Source organism: Gopherus evgoodei, chromosome 7, assembly GCF_007399415.2.
Source record: "Gopherus evgoodei ecotype Sinaloan lineage chromosome 7, rGopEvg1_v1.p, whole genome shotgun sequence".
Classification (NCBI taxonomy): domain Eukaryota; kingdom Metazoa; phylum Chordata; order Testudines; family Testudinidae; genus Gopherus; species Gopherus evgoodei.
This window is the reverse complement of record NC_044328.1, coordinates 78104038-78124980: the sequence shown is the minus strand read 5'-3', so window position 1 is coordinate 78124980 and position 20943 is coordinate 78104038. Positions and strand designations below refer to the sequence as shown.

Genomic DNA, 20943 nt, shown 5'->3' with positions numbered 1-20943 from the left:
GGTTGAACGGTTTGTCAAAATCGGGACTATACAGGACGGGTTCCCGACATAAACAGCTCTGGAGTGTTCTGAAGGCAACCTCACACTCCGGGGTCCACCGTATCTGCCGGGGGCTATTCTTAGTCAGGAGCCCGATCAGGGGTGCGGCAACAGATTCAAACTGCGGGATGAACCGCCGGTAATATCCCACGAGGCCCAGGAACCGTCGCACTTGCCGTTTTGTTGTTGGGGTCAGGCACTCTGCTAGGGCCTGTACCTTCCCTATGAGTGGTTTTACTTGCCCTCGCCCGACGGTATAGCCGAGATAGGTGGTCTCCTGCCAGGCTATCCGGCACTTCTTAGGGTTAGCCGTTAATCCCGCTTGCCACAGGGTTCTCAGGACCGCCGCGACCTGGTTTAGATGGTCTTCCCAGCAGCGGATATAAATCAATACGTCATCTAGGTATGCAGCAGCATACTCCTGATGCGGCCGCAACAGATGATCTATGAGCTACTGAAAGGTCGCAGGGGCCCCATGGAGACCGAAGGGCATCCGGGTAAATTGATAGAGTCCCGAGGGGGTGGCAAAGGCAGTCTTCTCTTTAGCCTCCTCGAGAGGGATTTGCCAGTAACCCTTGCTATGGTCTAGCGTAGTAATAAACTGGGCCTCCCCGAGGCGGCCCAGCAGTTCGTCTACCCGGGGCATCGGGTAGGCGTCGAATCGTGATATAGCATTGACCTTCCGGAAATCTATGCAGAACCGGCGGGTGCCATCTGGTTTGGGCACCAGAACCACCGGACTGCGCCACTCGCTCCGGGATGGCTTGATAACCCCCAGGGCCAACATGGCCTGGACCTCCTCCTCGACCTCCTGGCACATTCGGTATGGCAACGGCTGGGCGGTTTCTCGTATGATCTTCCCTGGCTCGGTCTGGACCGTGTGACAGGCTAAGGTCGTGTAACCCGGTAACGCCGTAAAGGTTCGCCGGAACACCTGCAGGAGACACTTGGCCTGTTTGAGCTGTTTCTCCGTGAGTGAGCTGTTCAGCGAGGGTTCGGTTGAGTCCTCCGTCTGGGTCACCTCAGGGCCCAGCTCCAGTTCTGGCGGGCACGGGTCGATTAACAGGCCCTCCCGGTCACGCCACGGCTTCAGCAGGTTGACATGATATAACTGCTTCTCCTTCCAGTGGCTCGGTTGGCGAATCTCATAATTAACGGGCCCCACTTTCCGAGTTACTTCGTAGGGCCCCTGCCACTGGGCCAATAACTTCGACTCACTTGAGGGCAGGAGCAACAGAACCTGGTCTCTGGGGGCAAACTCTCGCATCTGCGCTTCTCGATTATAGCTCCGCCTCTGCCTCTCCTGGGCTACTCTCAAGTTTTCCCACGCCAGGGCTCCCGCCCGAGTCAGGTATTCCCGCAGCTGGAGGACGTACTGGAGGAGGCCCTGGATTGGGGAGGCCGATTGTTCCCACGTCTCCCTCATCAAATCGAGGAGGCCCCACGGCCTCCACCCGTACAATAGTTCGAAGGGGGAGAATTTGGTTGACGCCTGGGGGACCTCCCGAATGGCCAGTAGCAGCGGCGGTAGGAACTGGTCCCAGTGGCATTACTCCCCCGGTGGAAACTTTTCAGCATATCCTTGAGGGTGCGGTTAAAACGCTCCACCAATCCATCGGTCTGTGGGTGGTAGACAGAGGTGTGCAGCTGTTTCACCCCCAGTAGCCTGCAGACCTGTTTCAGTAACCGGGATGTGAAGTTAGTGCCCTGGTCGGTTAGGATCTCTTTAGGTAACCCCACGCAGGAAAAACCTTCATTAGTTTCGCCCGCAATGGTCCGGGCCGTGATGCTCTGCAGGGGGATAGCCTCCGGGAACCGGAGGCATAGTCGACGAGGACCAAGATGTACTGGAAGCCAGCCGCGCTTCTGGGGAGTGGGCCCACCAGGTCCATGGCGACCCATTCGAACGGGGTTTCGACCAGCGGCATCGGGACCAAGGGCGCCTTGGGTGCCCGGGGCGGGGCGGCCAATTGACACTCTGGCCAGGAATTGCAGTATCATTTCACGTCCTCATCAAGCCCCGGCCAGTAGAATTGGGTTCCAAATTTGGGCGAGGGTCTTCTCGTGCCCCAGGTACTCATGGCCAGCCTCATCATGGCCCGTCGGTGGCAGCGGGGCACGAGGAGTTGCGTCCGTGGCTCCCGCGTGCGGGAGTCCTGGTCAACCCGATAGAACCTGTCTCGCTGGAGTTCAAAGTGGGGCCACTGCGTGGCCCGATGAGGATCAATGACTGACCCATTGACCGCCGCGAGTTGCTCGTAGGCCTGGCTGAGAGTGGGATCCGCCCGTGGTCCCGGCAAAAGTCCGTATCAAAATGAGGCTCAGAGGAGGTTTCCTCCTGTGGACCTTCGGCCCCCGGGGTTCCTACTTCATCCTCCTTGGCATCCTCTCTGGTCCCTGATGGGGGTTCCTGGGGTTTGGCCTCGAAGGCTGGCGTGGACCGGAGGAGCCCCTCAAAGGCGGGCCAGTCTCGTCCCAGAATCACGGGGTAGGCTAGTCGGGGGGCCAAGCCGATCACCAACGATCGAGTGATGCCATTTACAGTTGGGCCCGGGCGCTGGGGTAGGGTCGGACATCCCTGTGGATGCACTGTAAATGAATGGGTCCCAGGCAGTGGTCGATCGGGGGTCCCAGCGCCCGGCAGACCAACGTTTGGCCACAGCCAGAGTCAATTAGAGCCGTTGTGGCGTGGTCCCCAACGACCACTGGGACCGTGAGTTTGGGGGGCTGCGGTCGTCGGGCCCGGCCTTCCCCCGCACCAACCTGCCCAAAGTTACAGTCCATCTCGGGGCAGTCCCGTTGTAGGTGCCCTGCCTTCCCACACCCGAAGCAGGGTCCAATCTCCGGGCGTCCGCTCCGGGGAGCGATGGCTCGAGGGCTTCGGGGGGGGGGGCTCCGGCGGGCCCTCTGGAATCCTGCGGGGGAGGCCCGCGGTGTAGGCTGTGGGCCAGAGTCCGGGCGCTGGGTCCGGGGTGCCGGCCCGGGGTCCGGTCCACGGCTCGGGTGCCACGGCCCAGACAGGGCAGATGCCCTCTTCTCGCCATGGGGTTGGTTGGGCCCCAGGGCGGGTGGCCGAAAGGCAGGCCCCATACAAGCCTCCGCGGCCAGGAAGCCCTCCATTAGCGAGACCGCTGCCCCCAGTGTTGCCGGCCAGTGGCGGAGTACCCAGGCCCTCCCCCGGGCCGGCAAAATATGAACAAATTGTTCCAGGACCACCTGCTCGGTCACCTCCCCCGCCGTTCTGGCTTCCGGTTGTAGCCAGCGGCGGCACGCCTCCTTCAAGCTTTGTGCTATCGGCCGGGGACGGGCGCCCGTCAGGTAGGTCTGGCTCCGGAACCGTTGCCTGAAGGTTTCGGGGCTGACGTCCAAGGCGTCCAAGACCGCAGCCTTCACCCGATCGTAGTCCTTGGCCTCCTCGGCCACCAGCCCGCAATAGGCGATCTGGGCCGGCCCGGTCAGATATGGGGCCAAGAGGGTGGCCCATTGGTCTCAGGCCTATCCTGTGACAAGGGCCACGTGTTCGAAAGTGACCAAGAAGGCCTCGTGGTCATCACCTGGGCCCATCTTGGTCAGGCGCAGGGGGGCAGCCGAACGTGAGCCCCCGGTGTCTTCTGCTGCAGGCCAGTCGGTGAGGCGGGATGCAGGCCTGATGAGCTGCTGCAGCTGACTTCCTAGTTGCTGCACCAGCCATTGCTGGTGCTCCAGATGAGCCGCATGCTGCTGCTGTTGCTGCTGGAGGTGGGCGGCGTCCCGCTGTTGCTGCTGTTCGAGTTGGGTGGCCTGCTGCTGCTGCAGCAGTTGCGCCACCTGTTGTCGCTCCTGGCTCTCCGCCAGCAACTGGAATAGCCGCTCCATATCCAGGTCGCTAGCTGGGGAGGGTTGGTTACTCTACCGCCCTCCCACTGGCCCCTTCTCACAGGGGCGAGAGTTCACAGTCCCTGGTCAGGTGCCACTTGTGACGGTGCGCGGCCGGGGCTCAACCCTCCCTGGGGAGGAGGGGAGCCACACCGCCTTGCTACGCGTCTTCTGAGGGCCTCTGCCCTCGAGGTTGAGCAGTCAACAGTTCGGGCAGCTCGGACCCTGTGGACAGGACCGAACACGGGCACAGTCAAAAGGGGGCCCAGCTCTTGGTTCAGGCGGGGCACCAAACCCACAGGTACAGTAGCTCAGACCCTTATGACTCAGGGCCAAGCAGTTAGCAATTCAGGCAGCTCGGGCCTTGTAGACAGGACCGAGCAGTGGTACAGTCAAAGGGGGCCCAGCCCTTGGTTCGGGCGGGGCACCAAACCCACAGGTACAGTAGCTCAGACCCTTATGACTCAGGGCCAAGCAGTTATCAGGTCAGGCATTGATGGCCTTCTTAGGCCGGGGAGAGGGGGATTCTGCCACTCGGGTACAGGTGTCAGGGGGAACACAGGCCCACCCACTCCAGTGTGTTCCAGCCCAGGGCCCTAGCAGCGGCAACGATGTGCTGCAGTCAGTGGGAATCCTGGCCGAAACACACTGACATGGGTTCCGGCATACTTGCAGTCTGACTGGGGTCAGCTGCCCCCAGGCTACTTCCTATCTCCCCCTCTGGTCCTACCTGATCAGGGTCATCAGTCCCTGGGAAGCTTAGTAGCATGGGCTCCTCCTGGCCAGGGCTGGGCGGTAGATCTGGTAGTACCTCAGGAAAGTCCGGCCAGGCCTGGTCCGGGGGTTCCTCGGGGTAGTAGCAGGGACGGGGCAGCTCCGTCAGCTCCTCATCGTAGCGGGCGCGGGGCAGCTCCGGCAGCTCCTTGGCGTAACGGGGAAGTTCTGGCCAGTCAGGGCAACGGCCCTGGGCCTCCGCAGCTTCCCAGTCAGGAGCACCCTCCAGCAGGTCCGCTCCCGACGGCAGCAGGGCTCCAACTGAGGGCTGAGGGCCGAGGGCCCACTTTTATACTTCCGGGGCGCCTCCTGATCCTCTGAGGGGCGGGACTACTGCTCAGTGGCCCCGCCCCTTTTGGCATCTGACGGGGCTCGACCCTCCCTGGGGAGGAGGGGAGCCACAGCGCCTCGCTATACACCCCTTTGGGGCTCTACAAGTCCCTATTCTTATTTTTCGACCTGAAGGAGGAGCTTGTCACCTACTAGTGCCACGTGGATCAGTTACTGAGGGGGATGGAGAGTTTTACCCTAGTGGACGTTGATGTTGTTTGTGCCATTAGCCAGACCTGGGAGGACCATGTGTCCCAGATGAAGAGGGGGCTGAGTCACCTCCACGATGCAGGGCTGACTGTAAAAGCTGGGACATGCAAGGTGGAGAGCAGCTGCCTAAAGCCAGAGCTGGCCAAGATGGGGGCAATCAGAGACTGGCTAGCTCCCAAGACTAAGAAACAGCCTTCGGGCATATATTGGGATGGCAAGGCACTACCGGAGGTTTGTGTCCCACTTTAGCTCTGTGTCAGCTCCCATCTCTGAACTATGCAAGAAGGGTGAGCCAGACAAGCTGCTCTGGACTGGGCAGTGCCAGAGGGCTCTCTGCACACTGAAGGAGAATCTGGTCAAGGGACCGGTGCTGGGAAACCCAGACTTTGACAAGCCCTTTCTGGTGTTCACCGATGCCCCAGACACAGGCCTGGGCGCGGTGCCGAGCAGGCCAATGCAAAGGGGGAGAAACACCCCATCATGTTCCTGAGCAGGAAGCTGCTGCCCTGGGAGCAGGGCTATGCAGCCATAGAGAAGGAATGCCTGGCCCTGGGTGGGCTCTTAAAAGGCTGCAGCCAGATCTATTTGGGTGGTGCTTCACTGTGTACCAGGACCACTCACCCTGCCATGGCTGCATCAGATGAGAGGGGCCAATGCCAAGCTCCTGAGGTGGAATCTATCCTCCCAGGATTATGAGGTGGAGGTGGTCGACAGTAAGGGGAGTTCAAATGTTATAGCTGATGCTTTGTCCTGTACAGCAGGGCCTGAACTTCCCCAGGTCATTGGCTAAAGTGATTCCACTCAGTTCAGTCTCAAAGAGGGGAGAGATGTGACGAAGTTGGGATTTTCCCTTGTTATGTTGTATGTGAGCCTTACTGTTTTGCATGAATGCTGTGTGTGTTTCAGTTTCCCTGTGTATTGCACCAATGTCTATGTGGTGGGAATAAGGGGGTGTGACTTTTCTGGGGCTGCTCCAGCTGCCTGAACTGATGCTATAGCCCTCCTTCATAACCTGAGACCCAGGAGGGGGATACGACCAGGTGACTCTTGGGCCAGGAAGCAAGACAGAGGAGGAGCAATGGGCAGGGCAGGGGCCAGGCAGCTGGAAGCGAGTCAGTTTTGGATGGGTTGGGGGACTGGGGGAGGACCAGAGCCCTGGCTCTGGGCTCCCCTCCTCCTAAGATGGAGTTGGCTGAAAGTCACTGATTTCTGTGCTAGCAAGCTCTGTTCTACTCTGTGTTCCTATCAACTAATAAACCTTCTGTTTTACTGGCTGGCTGAGAGTCACATCTGACTGCGGAGTTGGGGTGCAGGGCACTCTGGCTTCCCCAGGGGCCCTGTCCAGGCGGACTCGCCGCGGGAAGTTCACGGTGTGGAAGGGGATGCTGAATGCTCCAACGTCAGACCCAGGAAGGTCAGAGCTGTGTAAGCTTCTTGTCCTGGAGACAGTATGCTCAGAGAGAGAAGGCTCCCCCAGTGTCCTGGCTGGCTTCATAGGAAGTAGTTCAGGGCTCGGCAACCTTTCGGAAGTGGTATGCCAAGTCTTCATTTATTCACTCTAATTTAAGGTTTCGAGTGCCCGTAATACATTGTAATGTTTTTAGAAGGTCTCTTTCTATGTCTCTAATATATAACTAAACTATTGTTATATATAAAGTAAATAAGGTTTTTAAAATGTTTAAGAAGCTTCATTTAAAATTAAATTAAAATGCAGAGCCCCCCAGACCAAGTGCCACTGAAAATCAGCTCACATGCTGCCTTCGGCACACATGCCATAGGTTGCCTACCCCTGGAGTAGTTCTTCTTGTGATTGCTCATGTGCATTCCAATAGGTGTGTGTGCGTTGCGTGCATGATCGCCGGAAAGCTTTTCCCCTTGTGGTACCCGTCGGGTCGGCTATGGAGACTCCTAGAGTAGTGCCTTTATGGTGATGTATATATATCCGTGCTGACCCACTGCCTGCTCAGTTCCTCCTTACCGCCTGTGACAGTCGTTGGAGCAACTCAGTCTCTTGCATCTGCAAGTGTCTTACCTAGGGGTTCCCTTTGTTTGTGTAAATAGTTGTTAGTCGGTTAGCTGTTAATAGTTGTAGATTAGTTTACCTTACTTCGAGGGGCTGTCCCATTATAATCTCCCCGGCACCAGGGCATGCCTCTGTCGCAGGGGCTTAAGGCATGCAAGAGGTGTGCGAAACCTATGCCCACAAGTGATCCGCACACCGCTTGTCTCAAGTGCCTTGGGGAGGGCCATCAGACAGATAAGTGCCCAATTTGCAGGCTTTTCAGACCCAGGACTAAGAGAGAGCAGGATTATCATTTGAAGCACCCCCTGATGGAGTCAGCCCTTTAGCCATAGCCACAGCTGGCACTGGCATCCTGTCATAAACAGATAGCTAAGGGTTAATGTCTCTTTCACCTGGAAAGGGGTAACAAACAACACCTGACCAGAGGACCAATCAGGAAACAAGACTTTTTCAAATCTGGATGGAGGGAAGTTTTGGGTGTGAGTCCTTTGTTCTTGGTCTGTTCTCTTTCTCGGCTCTGAGAGTGACCACAGGAATCTCCAGGCTTTCTAATCTTCTGTTTCCAAGTTGTAAGTACAAGGATAGTAAGATAATAGGTTTATATTGGGTTTTTTTTGTATTTACATGTGTGTAGTTGCTGGAGTGTATTCTTTTTGGATAAGGCTGTTTATTCATTTTTTCTTTTAAGCAATTGACCCTGTATATTGTCACCTTGATACAGAGACCCTTTTATGTCCTTTTTCATTCTTTTTATATAAAGCTTTCTTTTTAAGACCTGTTTGAGTGTTTTTCACTGGTTAAGGGAGGGGGAAAATCTCTTTGTGTTAGATTTACTAAGCCTGACTTTGCATACCGTCTGGGTGAGGGGAGAGAGAGATTAGATCTCTCGGTACTTGTGTTTCAAGGACTTGAAGCAGGGAGTATCCTAGGGTCCCCAGGGCGGGGAAATCTGGGAGGAGGTAAAGAGAGTGGAATCCCTTTGTTTAGATTCACGGAGCTTGAATCTGTATATCTCTCCAGGAACCCAGGGAGGGAACACCTGGAGGGGAGGAGGGGGAAGGGAAATGGTTTATTCCCCTTTGTTGTGAGACTCAAGGAATCTGAGTCTTGGGGTCCCCCAGGGAAGGTTTTGGGGAGACCAGAGTGAGCCAGACACTGGAATCTTCTGGCTGGTGGCAGCGATATCAGTTCTAAGCTGGTAATTAAGCTTTGGAGGTCTCATGCTAGCTTCTTATGTTCTGAACTCTAAGGTTCAGATCTGAGTAGGAGAGTTATGACACATCCTCGGTGCGAAGCGCACCTGCCTTGGTGTGGGATGTCCTGGCACCGAGGAAGGACTCCACCAGGGAGCACTGGCACCACTTACCGGCCCGCAAGGCCAGTGCCACTAAGTGGCACTGTTTGCAGTCCCCGGTGCCACATAAGAAAAAGAAACCAGACAGGGGACTTTCCCCTATCAAGAAGCTGTGGGGAGATTCCAGTGGGTGCATCCTCTGATAGGACACCCTTGGTCTGGTCCTCAAGAACTGGCACTGATGACTCCAGCCCCAGGGGTGGAGCCATTGAATCCAGCGAGAATAGAATCTGAATTCCTACCTGGGACAATTTGGAGGAAGAGCTTGACCTCCCCTCCACCGATGAGGCGGCTTGAAACCTCATTGCCATGACGGTGCAGTATCAGGCCCCGCAAGTGCAGGGCCCAACTTCGCAAGCTCAGACACTGCCAGTAGCACCGCAGCCTGGCACCACAGGCAGCTCCAACATCCGTTGTGGCACTGATGGCGGCACTGCTGTTGATTCATCATCGGAGGAAGCCCATGATGCTGTGGCACCGTTCACCATCTCCCCAGTAACGCTCACCGTCACCATCAGGATCCAGTACAACTTTTGGACTCCTTGGGCCTACCACCATGCTCAGGGTCAGGGATCCAGGCCGGTATTGGTAGTGTTGATACCCCATGCCCCTCCATCAGCGATGTCGCTGGCACGCTATACCTGTAGGGCCCCTGAGAACCCCGCACGAGACAGGCCTGCTGAGCTGTCACAGGCAAGCACAGCCTATGCTTCACCAATGTTGGTGACACATGAGCCACCTCCAGTCGCGGTAAGCTCCTAGGTACCTGACCCAAACTACTGAGACCTGGAAGGGCAGGCCATAAACCTTAACCTCCAGGCAGAGGAGGTTATGGAGGACTCGGATCCAATGGTGGACATCCTCACTCCCGATGGACATCCTTACCCCTCATAAGGACAATTCAGAACACCACGAAGGTGCTTTGGCAAACCCCAGCCTCTATACCACCAACGGCTAAATGGGTAGAGGGACGCTATTTTATGCCGCAGAAGGGCTACAAGCACCTTTTTACCCACCCCCAGCTGGGGACTCTGGTGGTTGACGTGGCAAACCACAAGGAGTGCCAGGGACAGCTAGGCCCCTGCACCTAAGTCATGGGATGCCAAGAAGCTGGATCTCTTTGGCTGTAAAGTCTATTCGACTGGAGGGCTCCAGTTTCAAGCAGTGAATCAGCAGGCAGTGCTTAGCTGCTACACCTTTAATTCCTGGAGCTCACTGGCTAAATTCCAGGAGTTAATCCTGGCCAACTCTCGCAAGGACTCTGGCACGCTCCTCCAGGAGGGTACAGTAGTGTCTAGGACTGTCCTCCAAGCAGCTTGAACCATGGCCACCACCATTGCAATGAGGTGCAGAACGTAGCTCCAGGTTTGGGGATTCCACCTGAGGTCCAGAAAACCATACAGGACCTCCCTTTTGACTGTGAGGGCCTGTTCGCTCAGAATACGGACACACGCCTGCATAGCCTGAAGGACTCACGAGCAACTCTGAAGTCTCTGGGGGGCTACATACCCCAGTGCCTCAGAGAAAGCTCTTTAGGCCTCAGCCCCTGTCCCACTTCTACCTTGGGCCTCCTAGGCGAGATCCGTCAAGGAGAAAGGGCAGGAATAATAGGAGGTGCCCACCACAATCCTCGTCGGGCCAAGGCCAGGGTTCAGCCAAACAGCCCCCTGTCCCCAAGCCTAACTTTTGAAGATGCCCCCGAGGATGGTGTACCAGTGGCCGTCTTGAATCCTCTCTCCCCACTTTGTGAATCGATTCTCGCTTCTTACGTACTTGGTCCCAGATCATGTCAGACCGCTGGTCCTCAGCATGGTAGGGGCGGGATATTCTATCCAATTCTGTTCCCTCCCACTCTCCCACCCGCTTTCCCTGTCCCTCTTCAGGGGCCCCTCTCACGAGCAACTCCTTTTGCAGGTGCAATCGCTTCTAGCTCTAGGGGCAATAGAGGAGGTTCTTCAGGAATTCAGGGGCAAGGGGGTTCGACTCTTGCTATTTCCTCATCCCCAAGGCCAAGGGCAGGCTTCGGCCTATCCTCGATCCTACGAGATCTCAACACATTCTTAAAGAAGTTGAAGTTTGCATGGTCTCTCTGGTTGCTGTCATTCCCTCACTGGATCCGTGGGACTGGTATGCTGCTTTCGACTTGAAGGATGCATACTTCCACATTTCTGTTATCCCGGCCCACTGACGCTTCCTCAGATTCATAGTCAGAGGCCAGCACTACCAGTTCAGGATGTTCACCAAGTGTATGGTGGTCATGGCGGCCTTCCTCCGCAAGTGCCAGGTGCAGGTATTCCCGTATCTGGATGACTGGCTCATCAAGCCAGTCCCAAGCAGGAGTGGCAGAACATGTGTCCCTGGCCTGGGCTATGTTTCACAGGCTGGGACTTATATTGAATGAGCCCAAGTCCACATTGACCCCCCACACAAATAATAGAGTTCATTGGCGCTCTCTTGGACTCTACGCAGGCGAGGGCATTATGACCAAGTGGGACTGTTCTTAATGTTTCCTCTGAATACTGTGTGGGTACCTCAGTTTCCCATATGCATTTCTTAAGTCTCCAGTGTGCATAAATGCCCGACACTCTGTCTCCTGGCAACTAATAGCTGGGGCCCTTCCCCCTCCCTCCCCCCAGCAAGGGGATGGCTAAAGGTGAACAAAGAGATCAGGTGACCTCCTGGCCCGGGAAAGAGACAAAGGCCAGAAAGGAGGGGCTGGAGGGGGCTTCAGTTTGGAGCTGGCTGGGGACGAGGAGTGAGTGCAGTCGTGGGTGTCTGGCTCGCTGCCCTCCATCCCCTCAATGGACCCAGCCAAGTGGTCCTGTTCTCTGTGTCTACAAGCTCTGTTTTAGATCGTGTTCCTGTCATCTAATAAACCTCTGTTTTATTGGCTGGCTAAGAGTCATGTTGGACTGTGAAGTGGGGATGCGTGCAGGACCGTCTGGCTTCCCCAGGACCCCACCTGGGCAGACTCGCTGTGGGAAGCACACGGAGGGGCATATGCTGAATGCTCCAAGGTCAGACCCAGGAAGGTGAAGCCATGTAAGCTTCTTGCCCTGAAGACAGTCTGCTCCAAGGGAGAGGAGGCTCCCCAAAGTCCTGACTGGCTTTGTGGGGAGCAGTTCCAGAGCATTGCCCAGGACTCCATGACAGGGATTCCTTCTGGAACTGGCGTTTCAAAAGCGCTCCACGGACATTATTGAGACCCTGCACTGCTTTTCCACAATCACGGCCAGAAATTGTATGAAGCTACTGGGGCAAATGGCAGCCTGTACATATGTGGTACAGCATGCCTGGCTGCACCTTCGGTCCCTCCAGGCATGGTTAGCGCAAGTGCATAGACTGGGCAGAGACCCATTGGACTTAACAGTGACCCTCCCGCCTCAGATTCTCAACTCTCTCCACTGGTGGCTGCAACCACAGGTGGTTTGTGCAGGAGTACCCTTTGACAAACCCCAGCCTAGGCTCTACTTGGTCAGGGATGTCTTGGCGCTCGGATGGGGAGCACATCTGGGCAATATCAGAACCCAAGCCTCTGGTCCCATACAGAGCTATCACTGCACATCAATGTAAAGGAGCTGAGGGTGGTTTGCCTGGCATGCTAAGCATTCCAGGCCTGCCTTCAGGGCACGTGCGTATCAGTGCTCACGGACAATACTGCAGCGAAATAAAGAGGAATTGGGGTTGATTGTGGGTTCAGTTCCCCTTTGTCAAGACCACATGGGGAAACGCTTCCACTTAGCCAGGTATGTGGCTTGAGTGGAGGGTTTATATGAACAAACAGGGTGGTGCTCGCGCCTCTCCCCTGTGTCAGGAAGCCTTCGTACTGTGGGACTTTTACATCGCCCACTCTATACACCTACAAGCAAAATCAGACCTTCTGGGGGTGCAAAATGAGCTAGCCACCAACTACCAACTCAGTCACTCAATTCACAGTCGCGAATGGTCCCTCAGACCAGACATCTCACTCTTGATTTTCCAGAGGTGGAGCTCTTCCCACATGGACCTGTTCGCAATGTGGAGCAACAGGAAGTGCCAGAGGTTCTGCTCCTTCCTGAACCACAGCCCAAGCTCCACCACAGACTCCTTTCATTTGTCATGGACAGGTCACCTGCTGTATGTGTTTCCGCCATTCCCCCTCATACACAGAGGGTACATCTACACTACAGGATAAATTCAAAGTAGCTTAAACCGATTTTATAAAACAGATATTATAAAGTCGATTGTGCGCGTCCACACTAGGTACATTAATTCGGTGGTGTGCGTCCGTGGTCCGAGGCTAGCATCGATTTCTGGAGCGGTGCACTGTGGGTAGCTACTGTAAAAGAATGAGGTCAATAAGGTCGATTTGCGTCCACACTAACCCTAAATCGATATAGTAATATCGATTTTAGCGTTACTCCTCGTCGGGACTGGGCTTCCTTGATCCTCTTAGCACCATTGTGGCCTTGCCAGAACTGGTTCACCATGTTACTGAACCTCTCAGTGGACAGTCCTGTAACGTTCCCTCTCTGTCCAACCCTAATCACACAGGACAACAGCTGTCTGCAACACCCCAACCTGGAGTCCATCCATCTCATGGCATGGAAGCTCCATGGCTGAACCCTCTTGAGAGTCAGTGACCAGACTCAGTGAGGGAGGTCCTGTTAGGAAGTAGGAAACCCTCCACTTGAGCCATGTACCTGGCGTTTCTCCATTTGGTCTTGACAAAGGGGAACTGAGCCACAATCAGTCCCAATTCCCCTTATTTTGGACTATATTTTATATCTCAAGTACCAAGGGTTAGCGATATCATCCCTGAGGGTACACCTCGTGGCCATTTTGGCCTTTCACCTGGGAACAGTGGGTGGGTCAGTGTTCGGTAACCCCATGGTGGGCAGGTTTCTTAAGGGCTTGGACAGACTTTATCCACCAATACGTCGGCCCGTTCCCCACTGGGACCTCAACCTAATCCTGTCCTCTCTCATGGGGCCACCTTTTGAGCCCATGGCTACCTGTCCTCTCTCCTACCTCTCCTGGAAGATCGTCTTTCCAGTGGCTTTAACCTCTGGTAGAAAGGTATCTGAGCTCAGAGCACTGACTTCCGAACCTCCTTATATGGTATTTTATAAGGACAAGGTGCAGCTACGCTCTCAGCCTGTGTTTCTGCCTAAGGTTGTATCCCAGTTTCATGTGAACCAAGATATATTTTTATCTGTATTCTTTCCTAAACCCCATGCCACTAGCAGGGAGCACATGTTCCATTCCTTGGATGTTAGATGTGTCTTGGCATTTTACATTGAATACATAAAGCCGTTTCATAAATCACCACAGCTCTTTGTTGCTGTTGCAGAAAGAATGAGGGAGCTTTCGATCTCATCACAGCACATTTGGATCACGTCCTGCATCAGGACTTGCTATGACCTGGCTAAAGTTCCAGCCCCTCCGCTTACGGTGCACTCTACCAGAGCGCAGGCAGGATCCACGGCATTCCTGGCGCAGGTCCCTATCCAGGGTATCTGCAAGGTGGCAACGTGGTCTTCAGTCCACACCTTCACTTCACACTACGCCAGTGGTTCTCAAACTTTTGTACTGATGACCCCTTTCACATAGCAAGCCTCTGAGTGCAACCCCCCTCCCCCCATAAATTAAAATCACGTTTTTATATATTTAACACCATTATAAATGTTGGCGGAAAAGCGGAGTTTGGTGTGGAGGCTAACAGCTCGTGACCCCCCATGTAATAACCTCGCGACCCCCTGAGAGGTCCCAACCCCCAGTTTAAGAACCCCTGCACTATGCCATGACCCAGCAAGTGAGGGATGATGCTGTTCTTGGTGCGCTCCGACCCCTCCCCCTAGGCAACTGCTTGGAAGTCACCTATTGGAATGCACATGAGCAATCACTTGAAGAAGAAAAAACGGTTACTTATCTCTCGTAACTGTTGTTCTTTGAGATGTGTTGCTCATGTCCATTCCAAATCCCACTCACCTCCCCTCTGTTGGAGTACTCCAGGAAGAATGAACTGAGCAGGCGGCGGGTCAGCAGGGACATATATACACCTCCATAAAGGCGCCACTCCAGGGGTCTCCACAGCCGACCTGACGGGTACCGCTAGAGGAAAAGCTTTCCAGCGATCGTGCCCGCGGTGCCCGCACACACCTATTGGAATGGACATGAGCAATACATCTTGAAGAACAACCGTTACGAGAGGTAAGTAACTGTTTTTTTCCAGAGCATCGCACATGTCACTGTGACAGGGGGCTGAAGCTGGAGAAAGGGCTCTCAGCTGACATCTGATCAATGAGTCAGAAGGATGGGGAGACAGAATTTGCACAGTTGGATTCACTACAGCTTGGCTGGGCTCTGGCTACTCAGACTAGACTGTGTTTTACCCTTCAGTTCGCTGTGCTAACTGAGGGCTGGCCTCTGCTGTGCATCCAGTGACTAATAAAGCTGACTGTTTGGACAACACATACATCAATCCCTGCAAAGTGGACAAGTCTCCGTCAGAGTCTGTCTCAGGGGGATTCGCTGACTGGTGCTCAGAGGATGAAGCAGAGGGGCTGCAGGCCCAGAGGTCCACTCTAAGGAGGCAGTGAAGCTGCATGGCTAACAAGGAGTAAAAGTGAGACCACTAGGGAGTCTGACACACTGAAGAGTTCCTCCCAGAGACTGTTCCAAACCTGGGGCCATAGCGCTGGTGTCACAGAGTCACTGGGGCGATGCTCTGGAACTTCTCCATATGAAGCCAGCCAGGACTCTAGGGGAGCCTCCGCTCTCTGAGCATACTGTCTCCAGGGCAAGAAGCTCACACAGCTTGGACCTTCCTGGATCTGACCTCAGAGCATTCAGCATTCTCTTCCACACTGTGCGCTTCCCACAGTGAGTCTGACTGGGTGGGGCTCCTGGGGAAGCCAGAGGGCCCTTCAACCCAACTCTGCAATCAGATGTGATTCTCAGCCAGCTGATAAAACAGAAGGTTTATTGGTCTATAGGAACACAGCGTAGAACAGAGCTTGCTAGCACAGAAATCAGTGACTTTCAGCCAAATCCATCTTGGAGGAGGGGAGACCAGAGCCAAGGCTGTAACCCTCCCTCTGTGCCCCAAGCCAGCCCAGACTGTTGCTCCTCCTCCAGCCTTTGTTTTGCTTCTTGGGCCAAGAGTCACCTGGTCTCATTCCCATGAAAATCCCCATATCATCACACCACCACCCAATGCTTCCCCAGGCTTTTGTCTCCTTTGCTGGTGAGAGGCAGGGAAGTCCATTTCCCTCTGGGGCAATGCTTGCTAATTGTCAATGTCTGGGCAATTGGATCTGCCCTTGTATTCTCAAAATTAGAATTGATATGGGACCTAAGACCCAGATAGTCAGGTGACACCCAGATCTAGGTCTCTCCATCTGCCCTGAGAGCAAACAGCCCCTTTCCACCCAGTAGGTGGTAATGCCACATAGAGGGGAAACTGAGGCACAACCAGGACTCAAAAAATATTACAGAAAATTCCCACTTCATCACAACCATCTCCTGGCCCCAAGCCTCTGGACTGAGGCCCTCCTGCTTTGCCCCATGACCTCTGCCCAGCGAGTGCAGCTGAAACAGATGCCTGGGAGAGACTTGTTCCCTCAGCTGGGACTAAAGCAGCCAAGGAACCCTAGGAAGTGGTTTCAAATGGAGATGGGTTCTTAGTCAGATGCAGCCAGCACCGAGCCAGCAGACTTCAGCATCGCCCACGCTGGTCATGCCAGGGCAGCCCACCAGCCTTGTCTTGGGCTCTGCCGCTCTGATCCCGCCTTAGTCCCCAGAGAGAGCAACCAGCCTCTTCCAGAAGCCAGCTGTTTCTCCTCTCCTGGGCACAGCTCAGCCTGTTGTGCTTGTGGCAGGGCTACGGGCCAGCCTGGCTCTGGAGCCCCACAGGGTCCTGCCTCACCCCAGCAGGGTGCTTGCTGCAGCTTATGGGGAAGAAGCCAAAGAACCAAGCATGAGCTGAACTGATCCAAAGGCCTAGCCTGGGGGAAGCTCCTTCCTGGCTGAGGGGAGTGGGCATGGTGCTCCAAGCCCGCTATGGACCTCCCCACATGTGCAGGTGGGCATTGATGCAGCCTAGCTAGGGGAGCAATGGGCCCCAAAAGAGGGCTGCTTGGGATGGGCAGTCCCACAAAGGAGGCTTGCTTTGGGGCGAGGGCTGGGCAGAGCTTTCCTAGAGCTCTGGGAGTCAAGGATCAGTGTGGGTCTGCCCCGCCCAAGCTTCCCCATCAATCAGCCACCCAGCAGTCTCTGCAGGGAGCTGGATGGGCCTGGGGCACAGGCAGGGGAGGAGAAGAAGGGCTCCTCACCCCAGGGCTCAACCTGTGCTCATGGGAGAAGAGTCCCTGTTGTGGTGAGACAGACCCTAGGGCTGGGCTGGGCTGGGGCAGGTCCCTGGGGTGGGTGGTGCAGACCTCAGGGCTGGGGGAGGCCCCTTGGGTGGGAGGTGCAGATCCCAGGGCTCGGCTGGGCTGGGGGAGTCCCCGGGACAGGGAGCACAGACCACTGAGCTTGGCTGGGTCGGGGGAGGTCCCTGGAGTGGGAGGTGCAGACTCCAGGGCTGTGCTGTGGGATCCCCTGGGGCAGGGGACACAGACCCAAGGGCTCAGCTGGCCTGGAGTGGACCCCTGGGGTGGGAGGCACAGACACCAGAGCTCGTCTGGGTTGGGGGAGGCCCCTGGGGTGGGGGCACAGACACCAGAGCTTAGTTGGGCTAGGGGAGGCTCATGGGGCAGGAGGTGCAGACCCCAGGTTAAGGGCGGGTGCCCTGTCTGGGGCTGTCTCTGTGTGGGCGGACGGTGTGTTCCTGAGTGCAGCTGGGGCCCGGGTGTATGGGTGCTGCACTGGGCGCTGCCCAGCATCTATAGCAACAGCCTGGCAACCTGCTCTGGCTTCCCAAACAAGAGCAGGCAGAGCTGAGCTGAGCTGCATCCAGTCTCTCAGAACTCCCCCTGGGGGACTCATGGAGCCGCATGGGCACCAGTCCTTCCTGCTGCTCCTGACCCTCTGTGCCACAGGTAGGCAGCTCGGTACTGAGTGATGGGCCAACCACTTGGTAACAGGGGGAATCCACCTTCCAACCTCCCTTACCCGGGTGCTGAAGGCAGGTGGAGGGCATGGCTCTGCCCCAGGGAGCCAGCACAGCCAAAACTCTGTGTCACCGGCAGCCCTCCTACCCCAAGAAGCCAGCACTGCCTGAGCCCCATGGCAGCGGCAGTCCCGCGCCCCAGGGACCCAGCACCACATGAGCCCAATGGCACTGGCAGCCCCTATCCCATGAAGCCAACGCAGCCAATGTCCCATTGCACCAATTGGGTCCCCACAGGGTGCAGTCAGTGTTGAGGAGCTGCCCATCCAGGGAGGGGTGCCAGAGGTTGGGAGAAGCTGCAAGTCTTGGCTGGACAGCAATAGGCATGAGCCATCTTGGATAACAGTGTCTCCTTCTGCTTCCAGGGGCCTTCGTCAGCGCCACAGGTAAGAACTGAGTGGCCAGGAACTGCCACCAGCAATCCTAGTGGCCCACATGCCTGGATGTGTGCCCAGGTGTGTGTGTGTGTGTGTGTGTGTGTGTGTGTGTGTGTGTGTGTGTGTGTGTGTGTGTGTGCCCATGCGCATGTGTGCCAGGTGTATGCTCCCCCTCCCTTGTCCATCCATTCGGACAGCACTCCCCTTCCGTCTCCACCCCCACAACAGTGCTCCCCCTCTGCCCCATTGGACTGCGTGCCCCCTCTCCCTCCTTCCCCCGGACAGTGCTCCCCCTCTACTTCTATCCCCTGGGACAGTGCTCCCCTTCCACCTCTGCCCCCTCAGACATCTCCCCCCTCCCTCCACCCCTTTGGACAGTGCTACCTCTCCCTGTCTGCCCCCTAGGACAGCACTCCCCACCCCCTCCATTCCTTTAGCCTACACTCCCCCATTCCCTCAGCCCCCGGGACAGAGCTCCTTCTCCCTGTTCGCCCCCTTGGACAGCACTCCCCCTCTCTCTCTGCCAACCTCAGACAGCCCTCCCCGTCTGTCAGAGTCCCCGGGTGATGCTCTGGAACTATTCCATACGAAGCCAGTCAGGACTCTCGGGGAGCGTCCTCTCTCTGAGCATACTGTCTCCAGGGCAAGAAGTTCATACAGCTTCCACCTTCCTGGGTCTGACCTCAGAGCATTCAGCATCCCCTTCCACAGTGCGCTTCCCGCAGTGAATCCACCTGGGTAGGGCTCCTGGGGAAGCCAGAGGGCCCTGCACCCCAACTCCACTGTCAGACGTGACTCTCAGCCAACTGGTAAAACAGAAAGTTTATTAGTCAACAGGAACACAGCATAGAAGAGAACTTGTTAGCACAGAAATCAGTGACTTTCAGCCAAGTCCATCTTGTGGGCAGGGGAGCCCAGAGCCAAGGCTCTGGTCCTCCCCCTGTGCCCCAAGCCAGCAGAGACTGACTTGCTTCCAGCTGCCTGGCCCCAGCTCTGCCCGTTGCTTCGCCTTTGTCTCGCTTCCCAGGCCAAGAGTCACCTGGTCGGATCCCCATCCTGAGTCTCAGGTTACGAAGGGCCAGCCATAGTATTAGCGCAAGCAGCTGGAAAATCCCCTGCAAAAGTCATACCCCTTTATTCCCACCACCTAGACATTGATGCAATACACAGGGAAACTGAGGTACGCACAGCATTCATGCAAAACAGTAAGACTCACATAGGCTCACATACTACATAATAGGGAGAATCCCCACTTTGTCACACCCTATCCCTCCGCCACCTGGACTGTGCTCCCTCTACTCTCCGCCCCCTCAAACAGTGCTTCCTGTCTCCCTCTGCCCTGCTAGACAGCTCTCCCCCTCTCACTCCTCCCCACCTAGACAGAGATCTCCGTCCCTGCCTCTGGATAGTGCTCCCCTTCTCCATCCACTCCCTTGGACAGTGGTCCCCCTCTCCCTCTGCCCCTGGACAGAGCTTCTCCTCTCCCTTCATCCGCTGGACAGCACTTCCCTTCTCCATCTGCTCCCTTGGACAGCGCTTCTCATCTTCCTCTGCCCCCTGGACAGAGCTCCCCATCTCCCTCTATTGCCTTGGACAGCATTCCCCCTCCCTCTCTGCCCTCCTGGACAGCACTCCCCACTTTGCCCCCTCAGACAGTGCTCTCCCTCTCCATCTGCCCCCTCAGACAGGGCTCCCCCCTCTGTCCACCCCATGGACAGCGCTCCCTCTCCCTCCCCCTGGACAGCACTACCCCTCTCTCTCCGCCCCTTGGCCCACACTCCCCCTCTCCCTCCGCCCCCTGATCAACGCTCCACCTGCCCTTCTTTCCCCTTGGACAGTGCTCCCCCTCCAACTCTGCTCCCTTGGCCCACACTCCCCCTCACCCTCCATCCTCCTCCCCCTCTCCCTCTGCCCCCTGATCAGTGCTCCCTCTGCGCCCTCGGACACCTCCCTCTCCGTCCCCCTGGACAGCGCTCCCCTTTTCCCTCCACCTCCTCTGTAATGATGCTGCCGTTGATGGGACGCAACTGAGAGTACCAATTCAGGACAAATTGCTTAGAGCAGGGCAGTCACAGCCCAAGGCTGGGGTTCCTTTGCACAACAAGGCAAACCAAACCAGCCAAACAGAGAAGACTTTGGTTTTACCCCACTGGCTATCCAGATGTCATATAAGCAATTCCCTTAGACACTCCAGTTTCCCAGTATCACCACCAGTGCCACTTGTTAGAGGGCTGAATGGGTATGAAAACCAATATCCCAGTAAAAGAAAAAAGGTTCTCCTGATCCCAAAGGGCCAAGCCCCAGACCCAGATCAAATTATAATTTAGATCTTACCCAAAATACATGCTTATAGCCAATTCTTATTAACTAAACTGAAATTTATTAAAAAAGAAAATGGAGTTGGTTGAAAGATAAATATACATACAGATTTGAGTTCAATTTCTTGAGGTCCAGATACATAGCAGAGATGGTCAGTTTATAGTTGCCAAATGTTCTTTTAGAAATACTCCATAGGTTATAGTCCAATGTCCATATTCAGGGTGACTCCAGTCAGTGACTGGGGACTCAATTCTTATGGCTTAGGGTTTCCCCTTCTTGAAATCCAAAGCAGATCTAAGATGAAAATGGATCATGTCCCAGGGTTTTTATACATTTCCAGCAGCCTTTTGGCCTGAAAAAACAATAGGCTTAACTTTCCTTCTCCCAAACATCATGGCAATTAGCACAGGATAATTTATCCATTAAACAGTACAGGTTACCACAATCTTCGAAGAGACAGAGAGACAATAATACTGTTTCACTCAAGTGTCTTCCTAAATATTAATACTCCTCTTTTAAAATCTTTGCATCAAAGCCATGACAAGACTTGCTTTCTTACATCACAAGA

At 55.5% G+C, this 20943-nt stretch overlaps 1 protein-coding gene across 3 annotated transcripts in view; it reads left to right on the top strand.

Moving 5' to 3' along the window:
• Positions 1 to 17495: 17495 nt before the first annotated feature.
• Positions 17496 to 20943, top strand: part of CDHR4 (cadherin related family member 4) — a 31962-nt gene continuing 28514 nt past the window's right edge. For all 3 annotated transcript variants that reach the window (XM_030570917.1, XM_030570920.1, XM_030570919.1), the window contains exons 1-2: positions 17496 to 17608; positions 18045 to 18065. In XM_030570917.1, the coding sequence (XP_030426777.1) occupies positions 17554 to 17608; positions 18045 to 18065 (76 nt within the window). In that variant the 5' untranslated portion in view covers positions 17496 to 17553. The remainder of the gene's footprint in view (positions 17609 to 18044; positions 18066 to 20943) is intronic.